The sequence below is a fragment of the Dromaius novaehollandiae genome, chromosome 5 (genome assembly GCF_036370855.1).
Source record: "Dromaius novaehollandiae isolate bDroNov1 chromosome 5, bDroNov1.hap1, whole genome shotgun sequence".
NCBI classification, from domain to species: domain Eukaryota; kingdom Metazoa; phylum Chordata; class Aves; order Casuariiformes; family Dromaiidae; genus Dromaius; species Dromaius novaehollandiae.
Genome location: NC_088102.1, coordinates 61,436,604 through 61,463,576, shown reverse-complemented (window position 1 = coordinate 61,463,576; position 26,973 = coordinate 61,436,604). Strand labels below are relative to the sequence as shown.

At 35.4% G+C, this 26,973-nt stretch overlaps 1 protein-coding gene across 8 annotated transcripts in view; it reads right to left on the bottom strand.

Annotated features, from left to right (window-relative positions):
* Nucleotides 1-1,197: 1,197 nt before the first annotated feature.
* SBF2 (SET binding factor 2) overlaps nt 1,198-26,973 on the bottom strand; it is a 272,633-nt gene continuing 246,857 nt past the window's right edge. For all 8 annotated transcript variants that reach the window (XM_026104380.2, XM_026104382.2, XM_064513020.1 and 5 more), the window contains 8 exons: nt 19,076-19,202; nt 17,527-17,654; nt 15,375-15,608; nt 9,403-9,507; nt 6,262-6,455; nt 5,705-5,792; nt 3,278-3,409; nt 1,198-2,949 (listed from right to left, as the gene is read on the bottom strand). In XM_026104380.2, coding sequence (XP_025960165.2) covers nt 2,851-2,949; nt 3,278-3,409; nt 5,705-5,792; nt 6,262-6,455; nt 9,403-9,507; nt 15,375-15,608; nt 17,527-17,654; nt 19,076-19,202 — 1,107 coding nt within the window. In that variant the 3' untranslated portion in view covers nt 1,198-2,850. The remainder of the gene's footprint in view (nt 2,950-3,277; nt 3,410-5,704; nt 5,793-6,261; nt 6,456-9,402; nt 9,508-15,374; nt 15,609-17,526; nt 17,655-19,075; nt 19,203-26,973) is intronic.

The following is a 26,973-nucleotide window of genomic DNA, read 5'->3' as shown; positions in this document are numbered from 1 at the left end:
CGTAAACCTGTGATAATACTGTCTCTTTTCTACAGTGGGAATGTTGTGATACACAGTATGGGAACAACGATATGACACAATAGAGCCTTCCCCAACTCCTGGATAGGTTCCTTTTTCTGGAAAGTTTTCATAGAACATGCAGATGGATCCCTTTGCATACAGAATTTTTCCCAAGCAAATTCTCTACTCCTATTTCTCTACTGCTGCCACAAATCAAATAGGCTGATAATCCCTGTAGTTAACACTATTCTCCATATTTTCCCTAGGTCTGCAATTTGAATCTTTATTTTCTACAGAAAAGATCATCACGGACAATGCAAACTCTGTCTCTTCACAACAAAAGCCTATACCTACCATTCCTTTGTATATCCCTTATATAAACAACACAAATCTTGTACATCTCATTTTGGCTTTTATTTGGATATTTTTGAGTTAAGTTGCTCAAGTCCATTTTCCACCAATACAGATACTAAAAACTGAGATCAACATTTAAGGCAACATTAGCATCCATGCCAAGCCCAATTTGCAAACCTTCTCTAAGCACCACAGCAGCCAAGAATTGTCACAGGTCCCCTACCTCCATCACACATTCCCCTTCCTTTTTAACTCTGCTGTCCCACACTAGTGCACATATCCCCAATAATCCAAGTTAGATGCACATTCTCAACTGAGACCTTGTCATTTCTTATGAACCAGATGATTTAAGCATAAGGTGATATATGTGAGTGAGATACATTTCAGGGTGAAGGTATGAAGTTGAAATCATACAAGAAAAATCTGGGTCATTATTCAATGACTTAGTATTGAACATTAGGTATTTAGCCTTTTAGTAAAGACTATATACTGAGACTTATTAGAATGATAATTTTGCTTTAAATTCTGATTTCTTTAGCTTTTAGTGTTATTGTTGACAAGTATTTAACTTTGAGTTAAGGATGCTCAAGTGCAACTTCTGTGTAAGAATATATACAAGTATACAGAAGACTACACTGTTTTTAGTACACCCTCTGTTTTTAATACAGAGTAAGTAAGGATTTGTCTTGGGCCTGTAGCAAATGCTTCAAGATGTGGGTCTTGCTGTATACCTCTATTCTCTTTCACAGTAACAGGAAGGGTTTTATTTTTCCTTAAGTGTATTTATTACAAGATGATTAGCATACATAAGTCATATAACATACAGGAGTTAAAACGAACTAGTTACAAAATAAGAAGTGGTGTGTATATTTTTATATAACCTAAGAATGGGATCAGTATTTTACAAAGTACATATAAAAGTACTTCATATACAAAGAAAAATACAAATGTGCAAACACCATTGTCACAGGTGGAAATTCATCAGTTGAAAAATGCTAGAAAAATCCTTTTTCTTTTTTTTGAAATTGCAAATGTATTAAAAACAGCTGCATTTCCTACTGTGTGTGAAGTGAGAAATTTATGTTCCTTTCTGACAAAATACATTAGTTAAAACAAACAAACAAACAATTTAATAACCGAAAAATCCTGTAAGTATAGTCAATTTGGTTAGGCTGACATTAAATTACAAGAATGTCTGGAAAATTGAGAAAATACTGAATCATATGTACAAACCTTTTGTAATATTAGTGTGCTATTTAACATATACACATTTCAAAATAAAAGCAATGGCTTAATTACTTATCAATGTCATCACTATTTGTAGAATGTAAAATTTCTATTAATTTGGGGCTATTAAAAACTGTTTCTCCAAGATATTAAGTTGAACAAGCACAATTTTATCAAATGTAAAAATCTATAAACAGTCTTCTGATTCATGTGCAAAAAATGTTTAGAAAGTATCAAATCACAACACATGAAACCCAATTATGTACATATTTATTACCTGTAAATGTTGTTAACTAGCTAGTATTGTTCTGCTATAAATAACTTACCTCTGTCCTTCAAAATGTCTGCATTTTAAAGATTTCAGTGCAAGTGCTTGCTTTATTGTTTAGTGCATTACCGTGTTTGTTATTTTTTATTTTACAGTGAGCAGAACAGCACATAAATTAACATATACAACTCTCATACTTGAAGAGATTTTTCTTCCACTGAATTCCTAGTTTTTTGCCTATTTCTCCTGGACAGCGTCAGCCACTTTTCTTTCATTGTCCCGTAACAACAGCAAACAAAATCCAAAATAAAAGTGCTATGATCTTTAGATAATCACTAGAACTTGAAATTCCGTAACAACATTGCAGGAGTACTCTGAAGAACACAAAGTTAGAGAACAGCCTGCACACTGCAAATACACCTTCTCTGAAAATTTGATATCAGGCGATTTTACTTTTTGGTCTTAAAAAGTACCAACTGCCTAAACCTCAGCCACCTGATATATATGCCACTGGGCTCACAAGTTTCAAGATTTTTTTTTTTTTTTAAAGGAATTGTAGACATGTTCCCTCTTACTAATGACTAATTTGGAAATATGAACTTTCTGTTTAAAAATATAAATAACGTGAAAATAGATTTCCTACTGGAGGGAAAATTTCTACAATTTACTTTGGATAGTTTTTCTAACAGGATAACTCTGAAATGAGAAAAATAAGATTAGATGATAGTGCAATACAGCAGGCATTTTATAGCTGGGAATTGTACTGAAGAAAGTGGAAATTCGGGATAAATGGATTATTATTTTTCAAAGTCCTCCCTGCAGAAAAAAAATAGCAGTTATAGTGGTTGTCATTTTTAAATAGAAAAGGAATGTCAGCATATTATGAAGGTTTATGGCTGAAACGTAAGAAAGGCTGGTTGTCCATCAGTAACATTTAAAACGTGTCTTCTTACAAAAAGAGGTGCTTTAAACATGTCTTGATTATGGAATGTTATTCCTTTCTAAGCATCTGAAATGCAACTCTGGATCCTATCCATCCATTGTTGGGCACTCTGTGCATCTTGGGCACAAAAATTATACACACGTTTACTTGTCTTCAACTGTAAAGGAAAAAAAAAAACCATGAAGACAGAAAAGTCAACACGCAAAACAAAAAGAAACTAGCAAACTTTATTTTAAACTTCAATACCCAATGTACTAACTGGGTTGGAATGAAACTTTTTTTTGAATTTCTGCTGTGTGTTGAGAGTGAGGGCCACATATTAGTTGTGTAACAGCTTTGTTCTGAGTTGGCCTGACAGCTCTTTCTAGCTCTCACCTTCCAGCAGGAATGAAAGTAACAGGTTAAAACATAGCAAGAGAAGAAAGTTTCAGATAAAGATCAAATAAAGAACAGATATACTTACATCAAAGAACAGATATACTTACATCAAAAAATGCTTTTTCACTTGCATGTTTTGGGGCTCCAATTGATGGAGAAGCAGGAATCACTGTTTCTACTTCTGCAAGATCTATGTGTCCCTTACAGCTTGTATCTTCACCAGAGTCATAGTATCTCAGCTAGACCCACAAGAGAAAAAACAAACCCAAGTATGCTATTTAGGTGGACCTTTTGCTTTTTCTTCCCTTTCCTGGGTAAAAGTTTGGGGGCCAGGAGGGGAGGCAAAACAATTTTTAGGAGGACATCAGAAACAGGCTGCTTCTAAGACACATCTGACAGAAAGCAGAACTTTGGTGTATACAGAATGGTGGGACTGGCGATAGCCCTTAACTGGCCTATCCTGTATTTGACATCTCCAATAACAGTAATGTCTCCACCCCCTGCTCCTTTGCAGAAAGGAGGAGTGTTTTATCACTACTGTTACAGAACAGAGGATTTTCAAAAAGTCACGCTTTGCTTTCAGGGTAGAAGAAGGTGTGAAGGATGAGAGCAGAATCTGGGCTTTAGAGTCCTGCATTTCCTATCATTTTTCATACCAAAACCAACTTCTTCACTGTCCATTACATTGAAATTAACAAAAGAGTTTTACTTCCACTGAGGAGTTAACAAAATACTATTAACTATATTATATTATTATATATTACTATATTATATTACTATATATACTATTATCTATATTTCAAGAATTTAAAGTGATCAGCAAAAATCTAAATATCATTTTAGATAATTACAAACTAGATAAAAAAACTCACATTTTCCTATTCTGCACTTGGTGGTTGAACAATTCTTTTTTTTTTTCTTACAGATACTTTGATTTGAATGTTAACCACCCTGTAAAATGAGTTTCATTAAGCAAATAGTTCTAGAAAAGAAAAATTGATATTTGCTTATTTAAAAAATTCACATAAACTGATGCAAAAAATAAAGCAAACCCTCAAAGCAAAGAACACACAACAGAATTCCATCTGAGATTCACCTGTATTTGCTGCGTATTGTATATGACTCTTACATCCACGATACAAAGAAGGAGATTTGGTTAGACAAAATTTTAAAAGTATTTTTTTTTCTTCTAGAAAACTAACTTTTTCTCTTGTGTACCAGGAAGACTAATTAGAACATTGGTTGGTACATTGGCACACGTGTCTAGAAATGCTCAGTCTGTATTATATATATTTTTAATAGTGTGTTAATTAAAACACATTAATAAAAAGATTTTTTTTTTTTTTTAACAAAAGCATATGTCTCAGAGGTTACTTTAAAAACCTTAAATTGTGGGGAATATTTGGCTAAATGAAGATTACTGCCCAATGACCCAACATTAATCAATGAGATTCCAGCGCAGCATTCCAATATACATCATAAATTTGGTTAAAATATTTAGAACAGATCTCCTGTTTTCAGTGCTCCTTACTGTGCAATGATTTTCAGAATATTTATGAACCATTTCGCAACTACATTTATTCACTTCACTATAACTAATCTACAATTTTCCGACATATGGCATCTGAAATTGTTGTTCTATCAGGAACTTGGCATTTCAGGACTTTTAGACATAAAATTTTGGGGTGAAACTCTACCTCAATTTAATGACAAAATTCAAACTGATTTCAGACAGATCCAAGATCCTGTTCTTATGATTTGAAAATACTTTCATGTAGAGATTCCAGAACAGCTGCATTAAATACAGATTACAGAAAAACACCAGACATGCCATAAGAGGTAATTGGATTTTTCTACTGAAAAAAATCAGATTGCAGTTTTCCACAGTATATAATGTACTTCCATTTGCAAAGAAAAGTGCTCAAGGCGAAGTGCTTAGGAACAAAGAGGAAATACATGCTTTGGGAGCATAGATAAGTACTAGAGTTTCAGTGAAAATGCCTCAATTAAATTTGCTGTCAGCTACCATGTTAGCTCTCAGCTTCCCAGCTGCACTCTATGAAATACCTTCTAACTTTTTAGCTACCTTAGAGAGAGTTTTTGGTTCTTTTGAAAACTAAACAGGTCATATTAAAGGCCAGATTATGCTCAGCTTTTAATTGCTTAATGCCCTTCTCGTGTTAGCAGTACTTTAAAAAATTGCTTATATTCCTTGTATGCAGTAATGCCCTGAAAATGTGAAAAGGCAAAAATGTTTGGGTCCAAACAATAATGCATAACTTCCAGTCCAGGAAGTCTTTTATGATTATATACCAAACAGTTATCACTGTTTAAAAAAAAAAATAAATAAAACCCGTTCATTCAGAATGTTATGTTAGCCACACAAGATACACATACGATCTGTACCAATGTAATATACACATTGCTCTTGAAAAAAATTGAGTATTATCTGTAAAATCACGCTATACAAACTTGGTAAATAAAAATGCAACAAACTAGTCACATAAAAATCCATTCTCTTGAAAAGGCTTTACCTGGTGTTTTGTCACATCCAGCACAAACCAGCGAGGTTTCCAACCTTTTAGCAAAGCTCCTCTTTTGTATAGCGTACCTTCAAAAGATCTGGAAGGTACAGAAAATATGAATGGCACGTGATTCCATAATCTGAATACTAGTGATAGACAAAGTCCCAAATGACTACACTATTTAAGTGCTTATTTTACTGCAGGATAACAAATCAATTTTAAACCACAGACTAGATTAGTTATTGGTAGCTGCGATTTGCTGATAAACACTAACTGTTTCAGTGCTTTGGATGAGTTGAATATCATACAGCTACACTTTGCTTGTGCTTATAAAGAGGAAGATTTAAAGGTATTACTAGGAGAGAGAGGGCCTCCCCAACAAGAGAGCTAAATATAATTAAAACTGCCGAGAAGCAGTAAAGCAGGATCAGTGTGTTCTGTACATATGAAAATTTGGGTTTTTTTTTTCTAAGGCAGAAACTTGTACTCTTACAATGCAAGGTAAAAGAGTAGCATAATGCCTACTAAAATGAGGTTCAGAAATATTCTATGATTATTCAGTTTACCTATTTTCATCGTTCTTTGATGTGAAATGATTGTATAGTGTAGTTGCTCTTCTGTCTACTCCATTGGAGGGAGAGATATTTGCACTCTGCTCCTCACCCAGCCCGTGGTCAGGTATTTCCAACAAAGACCTCTTTTGATAGGAATGTAGATTAGCTGACATCATTCCTGAGGAGCCAGAGGGATGTCTCCTGAGCTAAAAAATAGAAATAAAACAAACAAGGTTAAACAAGATCTAGCCAAGTTTAGAACTGAGAAATGTGATTGCCTGCTGAACCAAAACATTAGAAAAAGTATTAGAGGAGAATCCCAAATCAGACAATTCTTTCTAACACATACAATCCACAACTCTCTTTGATAATCCACAGTTAGCAACTTGCATACAAGAAGTGAATAGCAAAGAACTGTAGCTAGTCTTCTTACTACAATTTTATTATTATATTTTTGTTTTTACCCAACTTTCTAGTCATTAGTCCAAACTAATGAGAACCTAGTGTATGTTCACTGTACTAATTCATACTACGCTGTGCAAGAAGTGTCTGAAGAGGACAGAGATTGATGCACAATGTTAACTGAAGTGCACTCTTCAAGGAAACATTTTATTGATTTTCATCCTGGAATAAGTGCGTTATTTCAGACATCAGCTTTACACACATCTGTGGGTCATGCACTTTGACAATAGATTTTCCAGCTTTAATTTTACTAGTCCTCAGAAGATAAGTGCTAGTACCTTGGCAAGGTACTTAAAAACTTGACAAAGATTTGCAAAACTTTTAATTCTGGAATTCCTAGTGAGGATAAAAGTGACCAAAAAGGTGAAAGTGAATATATAGACATTGTTGTAAACGGAAGAGTTTGACCTCTTGTTAAACATTAACAGAGAGTTCTGTCTCTGTGAGACTGGGGTACATGACAGAAAAAAAAAGAAGAGTTTTTACTGCCTCTAAAAGTAAATATTTTAGATAGCTAGAAGGGGAAAGGATCAGATGCTTACTTTGTGTTTTAACTTTTGTAGACTAGTGAAACCACATTAAGAAACTGAGATTGTTGAGGGGACTAGTAGCAAAGTATATAAGCTTTCAGTATACAAGAATATAAGCCTTTACCAAAATATTTGATTTGTGCACTGACATAAACACTATCTCTCCAAATATTCCCAGTGAATGGAATGAAACAGAGAGTTAGATTTGTATTCTACCATGCTACTACTGCTGTAAGGGGTCAACATACTGTGTGAGTTGCACCTATTCCTCACTAATATTTTTAGACTTAAGGATGAGGCTTTGACTGCATCATACTTTTGGAGACAGTGCTGTTTTACATTGCTCCACCAAAAATGACTGGCTTGTAATAGGATGTACTAAATACTGCCTAGAAAGAGAGAAATTTTGAATTCTGTTAGGCTGTTGGGGATATATAGCATATATGCTATCCCCAAAACACATGCAGTGATTCAAACAATAGCAGCTTGTCAATAGAGGAGTTTTCATTAGGAGATAAAATGCTTAGTCACCTTTATTATATTAAATATTAGACAGATCTACAATAGATACTTATGGCTTGATCTACCTTTCATTATTTACTCAATCCTAAATATGTGCAGCAATGCACAGAACACTAAAAGCCATTTTTTACTGTAACAGCTCAAACCTTTACACTGACAAACAGATGAGAAGGCTCATAAGGGATATACATACCAACATGCTCATCAATATTCTTAATAACTTCTGGTGTTTGTAGAAATTGAGTAATGTGTCTTGCATTATTAGGCTGCCTCAATATTATATAGATAACAGTTGGTATAACATGCAAGTTGTAAATTATTACGAGGGCAAAAATATCTTGATAATACAAGTCAACGTTGCCTCAGAAAAGAGGAGGCAGAGAGATGGCAATTCAATTAATTTCCTAAGCAGAAGGGTTCACATGGTGTGAGAAAACAGTATTTCACAAGAGTTTTATATATTTCAGCAACGTAAGCCTGAACAATGTTTCCCTCGCTTTCTCAGAGGCATCTAGACCTTTGGATACAGTAAACTTCCCCTGAATTCATTAGTAAGAAACAAAAAGTGAGGTCCTCAAGGGCAGCTTTATAGATATAAGTCATTTTGGTAGAATCTCAAAAAACTTCAAGTAAAACTGGAGCAACAAGGATCCTGAACTTGGTCTTAATCTACATGACAGCATCCTAGAGATGGAGTCCTTTGGGACTGACCATTAGCTACTGCATTCATCAGAAAATCCTTAAACAATGGCTAGGACAGGAGAGTGATGTCAGGCATATTTATGCTACCATTTTCTTTTCTGCTTCCAATTATTCAATAAAAAACTTAATCCTCTTCTTTGCTAGGATAAAACTTTTTTTTTCATTTTAGATTTGTCTAGGGTATAGAGTGAACTTGAATGACAGATATCAAGGTCTGACAGACATTAAGCATAGTGCTTTCTTGAGAGCAAAGGACAAACAGCAAAGTCGTGCTGGGGACTAGCCACGGTGTAGAGGCTGGCAAACTCGGACGAGCTTGGGAAGCTCAAGAGTTGGGGTACAGCTTTGAGCTCGTAACTAGGTTGTGCCAAGTTTATAGAGAAAGCTCCCTATAAAGCATTATCTAATATTCTTCCTAGCATACACAGACAGCGAAGAGGCAACATTTGACTTGGGATGTAACTATACTGTCAACTGGTCAGTTTTACAGCAGTCAAGAGCCGGGAACAGAGCATGAGCAGATCCCGCTTCGATTAGAATCTACAAGTCGAAAATTCCATTTAGCCATGCAAATATCTTTACGTATCCGTGAAACTCAGTGAGGTCCTTTCAAACACTTTCAGGAGCTGATTTTTTTGTGCTTAAAGAATCAGGCACAAAAAATCTTTTACATATGTGAAGTCATATAATTGTGTATTAGTAAAATGCTTGGTTTGTCTGATGCATTAATCTTTTGAGAATCAATCAGATAAATGGCACAAGCATATATATTTTTCTACCTGCAGAAATACTGAGCCAGTATCTGAGGTTAGAACAATATATTCAATTTTTAGAAAGCAAAGTTTTACGCCAACAAGTACAGTGATTTTGTCAGAGTCCCAGGGAGCCTTTATAGCAGGAATTAACTTACTCTATTGGATGAGCTCTTGCTACTTACATTGTCTTGTCTGGTGTCATCCTTTAGATTCATTTTGACTCTTTCCCACAAAAGCTGCCATCTTTCTGGGCTCTGATTTAATTTATTTTCCAACCTTTCAATTTCCTGAAACAAATTAAAAGGGTGTTCCTGAGAATAACATTTCTAACTGGTCACTTCTTGAACACATAACATTCAGCACCAATTGCCATAGCAGAAACATGATAACAATAAGGCTAGTATATATTTTATAAAAATATTTACAAAGAGCAAATTCTGTGCTGTGACATCAACATTGAACACTGCCAATATTAACATTTACCCTGTTTTATAAAATGTGATATGAAGCTGTAATAAAAGGAGGAAATGAAATAGAAAGATTTATTCAATTTGGATGCCAAACTATAACAACATGTTCTTGCTGTGGAACTTGGGAATACGACCTATGTTGATAACCTCCAGTTAGGGTTATTTCCTCTTGATAAGACAATGCAGGCAGACTTTAGTAAAAAGAAGCTATTTCACTAGTTTATGTTTACTTGTGAACCAGCTTAAATATAACACTCATCAATACATTTGATTAGTCATCATACATCTTTACATCTTTTTACATTCCATATTCCTTGCCACTGTTCCTTTCTATATTTTTTATTATCAACAACTAGTGTTACAAAAATCTGTTTTTTCATGGAACCACGTTAAAAACATCAATTTTACAAATCCAAATAAGGATTCATGATGGAACAAAAAATTACGATAGGACAGAGAATTCCCGTGCTATGTAAAAGCCAGCTAAAACCCAAGGCATTTATTTTCAAAGTAGAGACAGTAAGTCTCTGACAACAGTTTACTTCTTCTATACCAAACAATTAATTTAGATTTTATCATATTCTCCAACTGATAGTGGTGAATGACAGCTTCCTTAGGAAATCATTAATGATTGAATGAATTACAGAAAATGACTGCATATTTTTAAGATAAGAAAACATTTTGACCAGGAAATCGACTAAACCAGGAAAGATGTTGTCACTGTAAATAAGCAAGTCCCTCTGGTTAGCTGAAATTGAGGAAGCAGTTGCTGAACTGAATTTTGAACTCTGAATTGAAAATAAAAAAGCCAGTATTAGATATAACAAGAACAAAATATTTCTCCAAACTCTTCCTTGCTGAAAGTAAATTAGAAAACTCAAAGGTAAAGCTAAAAATAAGACATCTGGCTTAACACCAAGAATCAAAATAGAAGTTTAGAGTACTGACGTTATACATGCATGTGTTATACACATATACGTTAAACATTATGTGGCCTCCTTTCCTGCCAAGAAATAGAATAGCTTTGTTTGGAATATCTTCATTTGTAGATACAAAGTCAAGGGATGGCAAACACAAGCCAGACTAAAGGCTTCTCTTGATTACTTGCTTCTCTTTCGAAGTGCTGAGTGTAAAACATTTCCTGACGGGATTCACAGGGCTGAAAGCACTTACCACAGACAGTTTTTGTAAAAGGCTTTCCAGATTTCTGCAAAAGGATACAAGCTCTTTAGTGCTAAAAATTAGTTAGGTTTTAATTTGATCATTTTCCTTCTGCCCCAGTCTTGACTTCTGAGTCTTTCTTTGCAGAATCTGGAAGTAACTGAAACTTGTTACTTAGCAACTAGGTCACATTCCTTTATTTTTTGGCTCCACAATGATTAGTGCTTCCAGAACCTAAAATGAAAAACTTTCAACCATCTCCTATGTATAAGCTGAAAATTTAGGAATGAATTCTCCCTTAATAAACTCTGCCTAGAAAACTTACATGGCTATAAATCACTACGATTTACTCTCACTCCTTCAGTTTTAAACTTTATTGAAAACTTCAGATTTTTCTTCCCTCCATGTGTGGAACGGGCTATGAATACCAGCATTTCCTTGAAAGAAAAATTTATAGGTATTTATGTTTATCTTCCTAGTTCATCTCCTGTTGTCTGAACTTATGGGAGCAAGAATCAACAAGCAGAAAAAGAAAAGTTATGACAAATAACAATTGTATGTGCATCCATTTCCTGAAATTAATAATTACAATTAATAATTACAATGCAATTAGTACTACTGCACCTTTCAAAAGAAATATCTGTTAGGTAATCTGCCTTGTAATATTTGAATAGTACAGACAAAAATTAATCCTGCCAATACTCCAGCTGTGGAGACTGATCACCTTTCTTCCCAGTGTGTTCATGCACACACAAAACAACCTGGACCAAGTCCTACAGTAGTCTATTAGCCTGACTGTGACGGAGATCGCTGTTTTGTAAGTCCTTCCTTGCCCATATTTTCGCTTCAGTTCCTGGACTAGAAGGCTTCTGTGACTTTGGCTACAAACGGAAAGATCCAGAATGGGTATCCAGTGATCGAACTGACACCTCTATCAAGTATTCAGGTTTCTGTATGCAAAAAGTTGTACGTGACTGGTTGATCACTATTTGGAAAAAACCTCTAGATTCAGGGTTCACTTTGAGGAATCAATCTTTCTGGCTCATAACTGGAGGTTAGAAAATAGTTGACAACCATGAGTACTATTTTTGTTGTTTTGCTGTTTGTTCACTCACCCTTTAACTCTAGTTCTTCCTGGTGTATCGCTGCAGCAGAGTTAACTTGGGTAACTGGCATCCAGAAGTGGCAGCCTTGAGTTTGCCAACCTCTCTCTGATCAATCACTGTCTCTACTCATTGGTGATGTAACTACTTACTTGAGAGAATAGGACATCTAGGTTCATCTCGCATAATTCTTAACAGGTATCTTAAAAGGAATTTGAGCCACTCCAAATGAAATACAGGGACTGCCTGTCTTTCTAGGAACATTAGTATACTGGTGGGAAACACTGGAGAACTTTCTGCCTTCAGGGGTTTAACTTGTATTTTCACTGAAATACAGGTAAACTATTGCAGGTAAACTATTGCCTCTAACACAACTGCAATCAGGCATGTATCACTCAGGCCAGTTAGCTCATTTATAAAGCATCGCAACATGTCAAAGGACAATGTGAAGAGCTAGTCTTTTTGGAAACATTTAACCCAAAACTTTAGCCTCTACTGAAGACATACACTTGGATGTGCCACACTGTGGTATTATCTGATTGCAATTTAAAAGCTCTCCTCCTTTGTTTTTAATTTTTTATTGGACAAAACTCCTCTAGGTTATGTACTCTGCATTTTAGACACATGAAATGCAAGGAAAGCAAGTGCTTACAAAAAAACCTAGCAAGAACCTCAGTTTCATGGAGAAATCTACCCTCTTTTATTGAGAATTTTCTTTTAAAACTATTTTCAACTAATCTGAAAGAAAAAAGAGAGGCACAGATTTTCTGTTTTATAATTATCTTTCATTTCATTAACAAATGGATGGGTAGCTATTGTTACTATTGGTAAGCTTTTGCAGGTACCTTGTTTCTGATTTCTATGATGCAGAATGGCCTTAAGGGGAAGCAGCTACTTTTGAACATTTGTGTGTTCTACACATGCTTTTGAGAATCTAAGGTTTGAACAACCTAGCTTGTATTTGTTGGCTGCCCCTGATGAGGCAGAAGTGAACTGAGAAGTTTTATGGGGAAATATGTATTTAAAAAATGCACTTAAACATTTGCAATCTTTAAAAGGCTTCTTTTAGTGTTCAGGATTAAATGAATGAAATGTGCAGATCAGTTAACTTCCTAAAACTCGTAAGCATGAGGTTCTGTGGAGACTACAGAGCCATCAGATGCAGCTGGTTAGAGGTGGATTGTTATGTATCCAGATTCTTTACAATGTTTACTGCTGTAAAATTACACCTTTTTCTCTTAATAAAAGAGCACCACATTCTACCACGGAAAATTCTGAATTAAGCCACTCAATAGCTTCTCTGTTCCAGTTTCACATCTTGAAGAGTATTATCTAGTTTTCAACTGCAAAATATTTTAAGAACAAACATATTTGGGCTTATCATTATAGACTAGGGGAGAATCAATCTTCCCTAATAGTTTGCCAGAGCTCAATATGGTCTCGGTTCAAACATTTTTTGGATACCAACACATTTATGATTAAAGAGAGGTCTTTCTCCTACATCAGCACTAAATTAACAACTTGTTCTAGAAGGAAGTTCACTTTTCTTTTTACACTTACAAGAATATTTTTGTAACCTTTATACAACCTCTTCAAAGTTTTCCAAAAGTTCCTCTCTATTGCTATCTTTTATTACTATAATCTAATTCACAGATAACATTTAAACTCTATAAAACCTGACCCGCATATCTTTGGAATATAATATAGCTAATTTCCTTGTTATATGGCATTTTTTCACAGCTGTGGATATGGATAATTTGGCATTTACTCCAGGCAGAATTGCAGAAGAGCACTGTTGCCATATTCCCAATGTAGTTCTGGCCTCCAGTTACCCGATATGAAAGCTCTCTGTTTTTTACTAAGGAATCCCTGCTGACAGACTGTTAGGCTCTTTCTTTGCATTTGTGAAGCTCCTTAAGCTTTGATCAGCTATGCTCTTTTGAGTCAAGGAGAGTTTTACAGCTGAAATCTCTCAATCTCTGTCTGTCTCTCTCTTTTTTTTTTTTTTTCAGTTGGACATTGTTTCTGTGTTTGGTCAATCATGAGGGAAAGGAATGGACCAAAAGAGATCCCAGGAATGTTCCTGAATAAAATTAACTCTCTGGCAAAAGTAAGTCTATCCTCAAGGAGTCAAACCTATTCAGATCCTTCCTGCCCTAAGATGTTTGATAAAAATCACTTTTGATATCTGGAGAGTTCAGAGACTCACAGCATATCCCCACTTCTCATGAATTGCTACATCAGGTTTCATAATCCCAGCTTTATTATAAGATAAAGTCTGCATATACAGCTTTCAAAACAAAAAAACCTGTACATAGCGGTGTGTATCTGAATAAGCACACAGCTTGAAACAATAGCTCTAAGAAGTGAAAAATGCCCCTGTCATTTTCATAAGCTATTAATTCATATGATATTAAACATTAGCAGTGATAATTAATCATAATAAAATAACAGACATTTAAGAATATATAGATATTAAATCATACAACTGCAACAATTTTCATGTTAAATAGGACCCTTTTTCATTTTCTAATTAAAGAACAAAACCTAAGGAACCTAAATGAGTGCAAACAAGTAAAAGCCGAAGTCTGGCATCTATTGCAAGTGCCAAAATATTCTAAGGTATCTAATAATCTGCATTAGGTTTGTGTATGGAGCCTGAAGTGTTATCCTCATTTCCACATCCTATTTTGATACCTGGTAAATTCTGCAGAAAGAAAAGCCTGTGAGCCAGAGTTTCTGCATCTGCTGCTTTGGCAACTGCTATGATCCAAAAGGAAGGAGCAAGTCCTAGTCAACATGAATAAACTAAGAGCAATCATGAAAAGCTTTGTTGAGAAATTCAGGCCAAGATGTCCAGGGACATTTTTGTGTGTCTGCCTCTCCACTGAAATCAACAAGTGTCAGATTTGTTTTCTGATTCTTTGGAAATCTGGCTCTGACATTTTACCCTACATTTACTTTAAACTGAGTAGCAACAGGATAAGAAGATAGACCAATGTTTGCCCGAATTAAAATACCAGTTCTTGTAGTGACAAAGCTGCATATCTTAGACAACGGCAAACTAAAAATCTATTGTGCTAGCTACCTTATTATTTCAAAAAGACAGCAGAAAAAATGCATCCACAAATGGCTCTCAAGCATACAATGTTATCTCCAATAGTTATTGACTACTATTAAAGCATACTCCCAGAAAATTGTGCTTGTTCAGAACAATGCAAGTTTTGCAGGAAGTCTGACCGATTCCCAGACTCAACATCTCTTCAAGGCAACAGAACATTTTTATAAAATTTCTTTTTTGATATCTATCAAGATACTTTTAATAGCAGTGTATCTACAGGGTAATAACTTAAATAAAAAGTAAACAGGAATTTCATGACCATTAAAAACGTTTATGTTCTTTTTAAGATATGTACTTACATTTAAGAGGCTGCTGATGGCATCAGGTTGTATTTTTTTAACATCATCATAACATGGCCATACTATTTTCCTCTTACTCTGAGAGCGTGAACCATCCGTTTGGTCAGCTTCCTCTAAAATACTGCATTTTGCTGTCACCGTGGTCCAATCATAGGAAGGACCTGTAGCCAAAATCTCTTCTACATAATAATCCCACTTTTTGAGGCTGGATATACCCACGTTTGGTTTCAGTGCCTATTTGAAAGAAAGTTTTATTACAATGACACAAAGCAGGTCTTTCAGATTCAGACTTAAAAATGCAATACTTTTTCAAAAAATTTTCTGGGTTATACTAAATTTAACATTGCATTAGGTGAGTGGCACTGTCGTTTGATAATTTCCACGGCAAGACCCTGTTATAAATGGCTCAGTCAGATCAAAGATACGAGCTTTGGGAATATATTGCTCATATTTATCCTTCTACTCAATCAGGTGCTCACCAAGAACTCAAATTCAGCATACAGAGTTGATACTCTCACAGTCTTCATGCTTCCCGTTAAAGATATAAAAGGCAAATGATAGCAGTCACTCTTCACTTTCTTTTCAGCAGATAATTTAAGACTCTGTAGCATCAGGGAGGGAAGATAGGCTCTATAACATCAGTGGACAAGCCACAGTAATATCATGAGGCAAGCAGCCATAGGCTGTAAGCTTTTCAGAGCAGTTTTAAACAGATTACTTGTAATTAAAAATATATATTTTTTCTTCTAGTAAGTAAGGTAACACTCTTAATTTGTATGCACCTTCCTTAAGGGGAATTACTGCCTCAGATGAATGGGAAATTTTAAAATCTCAATAGTGATGTTCAGTCATAATGAGTAATTCTGGTACTACGACACCATTTCATATGAGGAAAAAGCTTCTTCTTCCAAAAGGGAGAAAGAAAATACCATCAAAATATCAAAAGCTATTCTTAATTACTGAGTAATCAGGCTACTAAGTACTGTTTACAGTAAAATGGATAGAACATACAGGGAACAAGAAGCTCATCAAGCTCTGAATTCATCACAGTGATGGTTCTGCAGAGAAAACATGTTTCTCTGTAACAAAGACAACTGAAGCAGTTCCTATGTCACCTTCTTGCTTCCTCCTGCCTCCCCCTCCCATCACCACTTTGTTGTGCCAGTATAACGGGATCAGGGGGCCGTACTGTTCCCTGCCAACAACGATCTGATCCAGACTGAAAATAAGCTTTTTTCTTTTTTTTTTTTAAAAACAGGTCAGTTTACATAACAGAATAAAGCATAAGGTGCTATGTATGCTGAGATACAATGTGGTAAAACAAGGAAAAGGAAAATCAAGAAAATGGAGAAGCAGAGGCAAAAATGGCAAGGGAAACATGGCCTCAGAGATGGGTAGAGACTGTGGTGTCATATTCTCTGGGAACCACCAGCAGACAGGCATGCAAACAAACCATTTATCGGGGGAAGATTACTGCCGAAGCAGAAGGCTGCAGCAGCACAGCAATGAACATCTGGGGGGCAAGAGAAGGCAGGAACATCTTAAGTCAGCCTTGCCATCAGAGCTACAGCATGAAATGCACCCTTTTCTTGCAGTTCTTTGAGACGTCTTGACTGCCTCTTCCCTCTCTATTGCAGAACTGCATAATGGTGAGGGTATTGTGAATTTTCTATAATTATTCAAGACACAGTCCAACCTAGTGAACATACATTATCATATTAGACACTGGCTTAGGTAATATGATTCAATTAGATCATTATGAAACTTATCCCATTATGACTGGAATATACTCTGAACTCTCTTCCCTAGAATCGTGGTTTACAGTATGTAACTTTTTTTTAAACAACTTGTGCAAATTTTGAAATTATTTTTATAAACATTCATATAATTAAATTGCATCAAATAGGTATCCTCATTTACCTCAGTGGGATGCAGAAATAGATGTTCCAAATTTTGGTTCTTTACAGTGAACTAATGTGACACTTCCAAAACTATCATGACTGAGGTTACAAGCCTGTAAGACACTACACCAGTCAATGAAGGAGGGTCAATTTTGTCCCCCAAAGTTTAATTCAGGTGAGAACAATCAAGGCATCAAATGTACTCAAGGAATCGTTCAGAATAACAAATAACCTCTTTTTTAATACCATACCTCTGTTTCGGCAGGGGCATAGAGGTAATTGAAGAAAATAGGGCTCCTTTTGTGCATCTTTTCAATACATTCCCAAATACAAATTCCTTTTTTGGCATGTTTATCTCCTTTATCTTCAAACAATGTCCCTATGGAAAACAACAGCATCAAAAAGATAGAGTTATAATAATACATAACAAACACTAAAGCACAGCCAAAAGGAATTTTATAGATTAAACGTATAATAAAATCTACGATCAAATATTAATGCCACAGGACATCACATCTGATGAAACAACTGCTGTGACTTGTAACTGCCACTCGTTCCGTAAGTTAAAATATCCATTTGGTATGAAAAAACATTCAATGATGTTATATTTATACCCCTGTTTTGAAGTTTACTGGAATACTTGAGTGTACAGATAAATGTCTCCTCCTGCCTGCAGCTGTGCTGGCTCAACTGGTCATGATACCAAGCCCTGCTAGCTGATTCTGCCCCCACTACCAGAGGCTACCAGCCCTTCCAATCTGCCAGACCAGTTGCGCCTGGAGTTATTTGCTAACTCACTACAGGCAAAACAGATCAGACCAGTGTAAACAAATCAGCCATAGACCTGCGCAATCTTAAATGGCTTTGGAATGACATACAGGTTAAGTCAAAGACTACTGGAAACAGGACTTTATACTGCATGCAATGGTATTTGAAAGCACAACTACCCTACACTAAACAAACATGGTTTAAAAAAATAAATAGAAATTGTAGAATCATATAATAATCCAGGTAGGAAGGGACCACAGGAGGTCATCTACTCCAATCTCTTGCTCAAAGCAAGGTAAATACTGTAAACCAATATTCTTTATAGAAATAAAATGGCTGCTCAAGTTCAATCTGCTCCATGGTTACTCTACTTTTTAAGAAAAGCATTAAAATTGACCATATGCCATGAAAAACACTTCATGAAGCAGTGAAATTCAGAGCATTTATTGCAAGAGTTTTGCTAAGTGAATAAGCTCCAAGAACAGCCTCAAATGTGGTTGTTATCAAGTGGCTTGTCTTATTAAGAGGGCTGTGATGGCAGATGAGGTCTTGACTGTAAGCACTGAGTCTGCAAATGACAGGTGAATGGAGTAAAAACGAAATACAAAAGAGAAACACAGAAGAGAATTCAAGCGAAATGAGTGAGAGATAATAGACAGAAAGGCTTTCCTTTCCTGAAACCTCATGCACTCTCTGAAGTATCCTTAAGGCTTTTGTTTCTGTTAAAATAAGGTATTTTGTAGGGGAAATTGTATCAAGCAGAGAAATTGTTAAACAGACAGAGATATGGCACTGATTTCTTGTTTCATTTTCTCTTAGTCCCATCAGTGGAATGACTCAGGAATCACTCACTCATAAAATCCTACATACTCTTCACCTACATTTTGTTTTATATTCCTGAACTGGAATTCATTAGATCATCACCATACAATTACTGGACCATCTCAAGCTAGGCAAATTTTTGTAGATTAAACACTGATGGGAAAAATATGGACAATTACAAAAACAATGTGCAATACACATCACACATACCATGTTCTAGTCTTTCATAGTCTGAATCCAGAAGAAATGTTTTAAATCGATTTGATATGTAATGAAAAGCCAGAAACTTCAAGTAATACTGATTGAACTCAAACTCTGTTGGGTATTGGTTATGAATCTAAGAAAAGAAAAGAAAAAGGGTATTGAGGTATAATACAAATGGATATGTAAGGAACAATAATGTGAAACATAACAACAAAATAATTCTCTTGTGAAGGCTGATAACAAATACTTCCATACAATTGCCTTCGTTGTACACAAGAATGCTTCTACATTTTTTCTTAAAATATTTAAAAGCTAACTGAATTCTTGGAATATTTATGCAGCAAAAGTGTTTCAGAGTGTACTTTTCTAAGATGTATTTTACTCTGTATAAAACCAAGGATTCTTTAAAGTAATCAAACTGGGTATAAATCCTTTATGATAATTCATAAGACACCATGCAATTCACAGGCAAAGATGCTACTCCTCGATGCATCACTTCCATAGTTGGAAACAGAACTTAATGGGAAGGGTTTGCAGCAGACTTCTTGCTATTGCTCAGGCCACAACGTAGCAGATATGTACAGAAGTAATGCTGGCAAATGATAGTCTATCATTCATTACTGGTACAATTCCATCTTGAAGTATTTGCTAGTCTACACACACTTTCCTTCTCAAAATATGTGCTGATAATGCTGAAGTATGAAAAAACAATGAAAACCATGCTGCTATTCTTCATACGTATATACATTTAAAACAGTAAAAACAATGCAACATCTTGATTCACTATCCTGAGTGTGACTTGGAATCCATCTACTATAATGCATGTCTCCAACAGGAGTCAGCACCAAACATTTAAACAAAAAGTGCAAGATTATCACAGTAGAGCAACGTGCAATAGTTGGCTCTTCACAAATGCTTCATCCTGAACATTATCAGAAAGAGGCTGGTGTAAGCTTTCAAGCATGAAGTAAAATATTCATGGCCATATTTATTAGCCTTAATTATTGATGATATATAGTTGTATACTTGTTATCTATATAAAATTCAAGATTCTAAATTTAATTCTTGCCCTTAAAATGTACTTTTAAAATAATTTTTTAAATTGTCATCTTTATTTTCAGAATTAAACAAGGAATTAACTGAAAATCACCATTTACAACAGAAACAAAGTTTACTGAACACAAAAGGAACTGCTGATTGAATTTAATGTTTGAAATATAATTCTCATAGTGCTTTGTCTAGCTTCACATCAAAACTTGTAAAATACCTTTATTTTTGCAATCCCCCTATGTCTTGCCTTTTGCATTCCTACCACTCTCATTTTCCGACATATTTCTTTCTCTAATCTCTACTTATTGGTTCCTCAAGAGAGAAGCATACTTTTTTTTAATACTTAAGGAAACTAGTGTATTAGACTATTTGAAGCTCCTTGATGTTTAGATTTGCACATATATCAGTTGAAAAAAATCCAAAGAAATCCAAAAAAGCTAAGTATGAATTTAGCAAGGAAAGGTTAGCTACCGAATGTACAATAGGGACAGAAAAATCCCTTAAAAGACCTATAAAAACATACACAGCATTTCAGCCAGTAAATTTCTTGTTAGGATGTTAGCTAGTGGGTAGGCATTTAAAATGTTAAGATATTTCAGTTAAAACGTATTCACACTTACTTTACCCACACTAATTTTCTGATATGAATGGTTACATTCCTGCACAGCTTTGTATGCTTTTACAGCTAAGCAAAATTTTTACTATAATAAATTCAAGATCAACTTTGTAGACAAAGCAACTTCTTAGTTCTACTTACAAAAAAGGAAAATAATTTTACTGGCATACATTAGATTAAAATACAATCAGAGAACACTAATTTTGTACAAGAATGACATAAAGTACTTTTGGACTGTGATTCAAAAAGCTCTGTTTGTGTGTGTGTGTATGCACATATACATACACACACAAGCAGCTAAGTATACATTTTTCACCTTGTGCTAGGAAAAGAGTTTCCTTTAAACACTACAGAAGGACAGGCTTTTTGATAAGTTAGTGTACACTCTGCTCTTTGACATGACTTTTACAGGGTCCTAATTTCTACTTATAGGTCAATAATTATTATAGTAAATTTAAAAAGTTACAAAAATAAGTTGCTATTAGAATCTTGGCAAGGATCTAGGTGCTGTGAGTGATCCCATTCCTGAGACTTCTGGGGCTACAACTACAAGCAACTAGAAATTATAATAGTACAATTCACCTTTTAAGTGAAAACAACTGTCTTCTAAACCACTTCCTTGATGACAGCAAAGATCAATGATGCAGCTACTGTTAGTGTATGTGTTTGAATGTTGTGGCTGGTTTCAGCACACCTGGAGATGGGAAGGATGCTACCGCTGGGACAAGTGACTACTGTTATTACTGATCTGTTTAGCTGCTGTGTAGTCTGCAAAATTCAAATCATGGCTGAGCTATCAGGGAAAAAAGTTCTTGATAAAATAGAGCTCTAACATCAGAGGTGATTAAATCATTCACTGAAATTCAACACAGGAGAAAATAGTTGGATTCATTTAAACATTTAAAAATAAACACAAGAGAGTCTCATTACTGTAAGCAATTTAACCACTGAAGTTAGGCATAAACATAGCTGGTTTCTCTCTGTCAACCTCTTTGGTCGAACTTTATTAATTCTTTGATTTCAAAGAGATATGTTCAAAACTTGCATGTTAGTTAGAAGCAATGTTTTATACTTTGCAGTCTCAACATATATCATCTTGAAAGATATGGCTATAGAGATAGGGTGTTTTTGAAAACAAGAACTACACCTCCTTATAAAATGCTTAATTTCCATAATATATGAACATTTAAAACATGAGTAAACCTATAGCTGTTTCTAATGAAATGAGCTATCACAGAAATCTATGAGCTATCTATGATCAGCTATGAGCTGATCACAGAAATCCAGTATTTTAAATTCTTTTTCAAATCACAATGTCCCCAATTAACTTAAATCTCTCGTAAATGTTTTTAGTAATCTTACACTTGTTTCAGCCTTCCTTAGTTTTTTGAAACATTTTGGTTTTGTATTCCCATTAGGTATCAATATTTATTTAACTTAAATAATAAATACATATATTCCAAAATGCCCTGTGCTCATAATCACTAATAAGCTACTCCTACAAACACTGGCATAACTGAATATATCCACCGTGGCCATAAGTACACTCATCTCCTCTTATATAAGACAGTGCTGTAACAGAGCTTCTTGTTGAGCTTGGAAGAAGTCAGTTTTAGAAAATCATTCAGGTTTAATTATGTCTAATGAATTAACAAATAGATATAGAAGAAAAATAAGAAAAGCTTCCTGCAGTGACATCACTTTAATAAATCCAGTCTCTTCAGAAGCAGTGAGAGTATCTGCCAGATGCTGCTATTGTGAAAGAATGAATTTGCATTAATAATTCAGCTGACACCTGGAGATATTGGCATAAACAACGACTTTTTACAAGATGATGCAGTTCTAATTTAGGAATCACTGCTTCATTTGTTTTCTCTGTATTTTTAGTTTAGCCAATGATACTTAAAGCATATTGGCTCTACAGTGACTTTCTTATTGTACTTATTATGTTGAGACTGTAATGGTTAAAAATAATTTGAAGGGTCCAAATGTTTCTTTCAAGTGAGTGGGCTATATTTTTTTAAACACAATGTATGAGCATAATATATTATACTTCAGAGTCAACTTCTGGTCTAACTGGATTCTGTAGTGTTCTAACAAGTTGCACACAAACCAATGAAACTTAACAGAAATGTTCACAGATGAGTATTTTGTAAATAGTACATATACTTTTCACAGTAAATTCATAAGAAAGCTCAACCACTGATTTGACTTCAAAACTCATTCCCCTAGAGTTTACAATAAACTAGTTAGAATTCGGTAAGGCAGTTCTGTGCCATTATGAGTTAGAAGGCTAATCTTCATATGTCTATTTCGAGAAAACCTATGCAGAACTACATCCTATATAGAATCATAGGAAAGTCAGCTTAAAGCATTCTTTTAAGAACGGACAGATCTATATAATTTATATTACACTGATTACACACTAAAGCTGTGCTCCCATGTCCTTTCTTGGCTGAAGATATGTTGTCAGAAAAGATTACAACCCCTAGCCAGCCCTATCTGCACATCATGAGAGGTTACTGCCTCCCTCAGATTGACGTGCTGAATTGCTCCTGAATCCACACTAGTCAAAACCAGATGGGTCAGTTTATACAGCGTGCCTCTTCTACCATGATTTTTCTACCCTTTCGACCGAACAGGTGGGCAGGTTCACATGAACTGCTTAACTAACAGACTGGAAGAGTGGTATCTCCACCAGAGGAGAAGTGATGAATAGCTCCAGATGGCCTGCAGGAGGTAATCTTTCAGCTGACATAGCTGCAGCCAGGGCATGTGGACACAGCTTGAGACAAAAAATAAAAAATAAAGATTTTTCTGTAAAAAGTATCCATTAGTAACATGTATGAAAGAACTTTAAAGCTGAAGAAGCTGAAGAAGCTGGAAGAACTTTATATAGCCTCTTAAAGAGAGAGGAGAGTCAGATACCTAGCAACATGCTTGCAAAGCTGATACCTGAGATTAATTACAAAGGCAACTTTCCTCTACCATTCAAGAAAACCAAATCAAATGAAAACAACCCTAGACAACAGAAACTTTTTCCTAAAAGTAACACTATGAATATTAATTTTGTTATTTCAAGGCTAGTCTTAGGGGAAAAAAAGCCACATTTAATTTAAGAGTAAATTCAAAAGTCTGAAATTGTCCCCCGCCCTCCACCTTCACCTCCAAACAAAAGTACTACAGATTATGCACACTTCCTTGAGAAATTCTCAGGACAGGGCTCAAGTTTCTTTGACAGGTTCACATACCTAAGGGGAGCATTTTACGCACCTTGCAGCTTGAGGCAGAATCATACCCCCTGCCAGTTGTTAGCAGCAGAGATTTATCCCACTTCCTTAAATCTCATCCTATCTTCTAAAGCTAGGACAAATACAATCTAGTTTCTTAAAACTGCAGACTGTGTTAAACATAACATAAAGAAAATAAAGCAATTCTGCCATGAAGAAAATATGACAACAAGCCCAAATCCTTAAATATTAACTTTCATCTTCGTTCTGGTTAATTCATTTGTTTCCAAAATTTCTGTGGCCTTCGGACTTGAAGAAAATACTCTGCGGGTATGCATGGATAATTTCCTTGTTTTTCTTCATGCCAACTTTCTAAGATGTATTACAGTAAGACTGTAGCAAAGCATCTCCAGGGTCAAAAACAGGATATCTAAAGTGATGTCAGTTATGTCTACATTAGCAAGTAATTCAGAGCAACGCGAGCGGAGAGACTAAAGCAGCCGGTGCTGAGGTCCCTACGGCTTCACTATGTGTTGGTTGTACTTTGGACTAGATTTAGTCTGGTCCAGTTAAGTTAATGACCCTGCTGTACATATGGTTTGAAGTTGTCTGAAGGACTGGTCACTGGTTGAGATCCCTTGAAGAGCTGATGTGCATTTGGCACAAACCTGGAGTTGAACTCATTTTATTTCTTCCAAGATGAATCTAGTTCACAGGCACCAAAACAGCAACAAGTGGTAAGGGAAGATGCTTGAAGGATTCACTTCAAAATTACACTACTGCTTCAAACCAGATGTTGATTTATTCCATCCTATTAATAGGCAGTGTTATCCAGTTATCTCACTAAAGCATGGGGAAGAGATCTGACAGTGGAGAGAATATAGCACCAGATGGATGATTTGTACACAGAATTGAATGAACCGCCCAGCAGAAAGGTCTCAGTATTGGAAGACATGGCTATTCTGTCCTGTAGCAGTCACTGCAGCTAAGAAATAGATTTTTCTACTTCAGCAAAGGAGCAATAACCTTGAGTTATTGTAAGGAATAGTTATTGTGCCAATTAGTCAGACTACTTGTTCGAATGAAAAGAGCAGTATTGATTCTCATTAGAGAAATCTCTCCATTTTAAATAAAATCAACCTGAGGACCACAACCATTGGGAAACAGATTGGTAAGACACGAAACATGACAGATACTTCTAAGGTCTTCTAATTGGAAATGCTGTAGAAACAGAACCAAATTCCAAGGATATGATTTATTAACTTGCAAGACAGTAATAAATCTGATGGTCTAAGGAGGTGTTTAATAATAGGATATATACAAAATTTTTCTTTTCTTGAATATGTTCTTCAGTAAGTCTTTACTCATTTTCTCATTCATTGTCACTTGCCCATAGACATCTGAAGACTGTTTTTCATCATTTTATCATGAAATTTAAACTGTGGACTTTGCTTCAGGCAACAGAGTAACTCCACTTGCTGACTCCCCTTTCAGGGTCAACTCCAAGTGTTCATTTTGAATGTTTGTTTCCAGAAAGTAGGCTGCTGTTCTTCAGTCTTATGTGAGACACAGACATCCACAAATTCAAAAACAGGTTAATAAAGCCCAGGAGCTTAATAGATTGTGCTTAATAAAGCACATTTTTTTCAATGAGAAAAGCAAGAGAAGTGGAAAAGGTAAGACATGTATGCAACAGGAAGTATGCAAGCTTTGCAAGATGTCTTTTACCTCCTCCTATCTAGTGTCTGCATACACACAGAATCTGCAAAGCATTTTATTCACTGTTTTGAGATGAAAAAGAGGACAGTCTTTAGAATCAACCTGAAATGAGACAGTGTTTAGAATCAACCTGAAATGAGTGTGATATTGTTAATCTAACTTCTGCTACACCATATAACTGTTGGTGTTCATCTTTGGAACATGCACTATATAAAAAAATAAGAACATTTCAGCTGATCCATTTTTTCTCAGCTTTCTAAAGGTTTATGTTCCTTCTTTTTCTGGTACTATTACTGAACCTCTCAAAAATCTGTTTCAACTATGGAAGTGGAAAAAACTACAGTGAAATCTCTACTGGCCAAGAATATAAAGCCTGCAGAAAAAGTATTACTTGTGGTAGAACTGTACGAAATCTGGGGCAGAGAATTAGACTGGCATGAGAAAAACAGAATACCAAGAACTACAAAATCTTATTTATGTGATACCCCTTGTTTCCCCTTATAACCATCTTGAACATCTGTTATCATGCTCCTGAGAAAAGACGCTCTGACTAATAATGCTTACTTGAAGACAAGGCCTGCAACTAACTTCCTAGAATGACGTCCTTGTCTTGAATCCAAAACGCTTCAAGAACCTCATCACTCTGTGTTTTATCATTCTCTCTGTGTAAGATCCTACTCTGAAAAATCACCATGAGGAAGTTATGGACTGCCATACTGTTGCTGCAATGACCTAGGTGGCAAATGTAATGTTATGTACAGTCAAATGGTCAAACCAACTGGTGATGGAAAAAAATGCACTCACTCTATTCACATAATTACGATCATTTTGGAAGTCTGTCTTTGTAACTCTGATTGGGAGCACAATAAGGCTCAGGTTGCTGAAATACTTCCAGTGGGCTCCATATTCTCAGAGAGGTTGTTCTTGTTGGTCATTCCACAGGAACTGCTCTAGGAAGGTACTAGGCTGAGGCTCATGATAGGCTGCTTGAAATCTAATTCATTCTAGGAAAAGGCCTACAACAATTATATGTAGCAGCAGACTTGGCATATCTGCCCCTGTGTTTGATTAGAAAAAAATGACAAGAAAAATCTACCAAAAGACTACTCACTTTAGCTATAACATCCTACTTAGAGAAATCATCACCACATTTATGTGCCAAGGGACGAAGAAAGATAAAGGCACCCCTCTTCTGCTACAAGTAAGGTTCAGTCCCTGCAGCCTGAAGAAAGCTACAAATGAGGACTGGAACTGAAGGGAGTTTCTCAAAAAATTAAAACAAAGGTTTT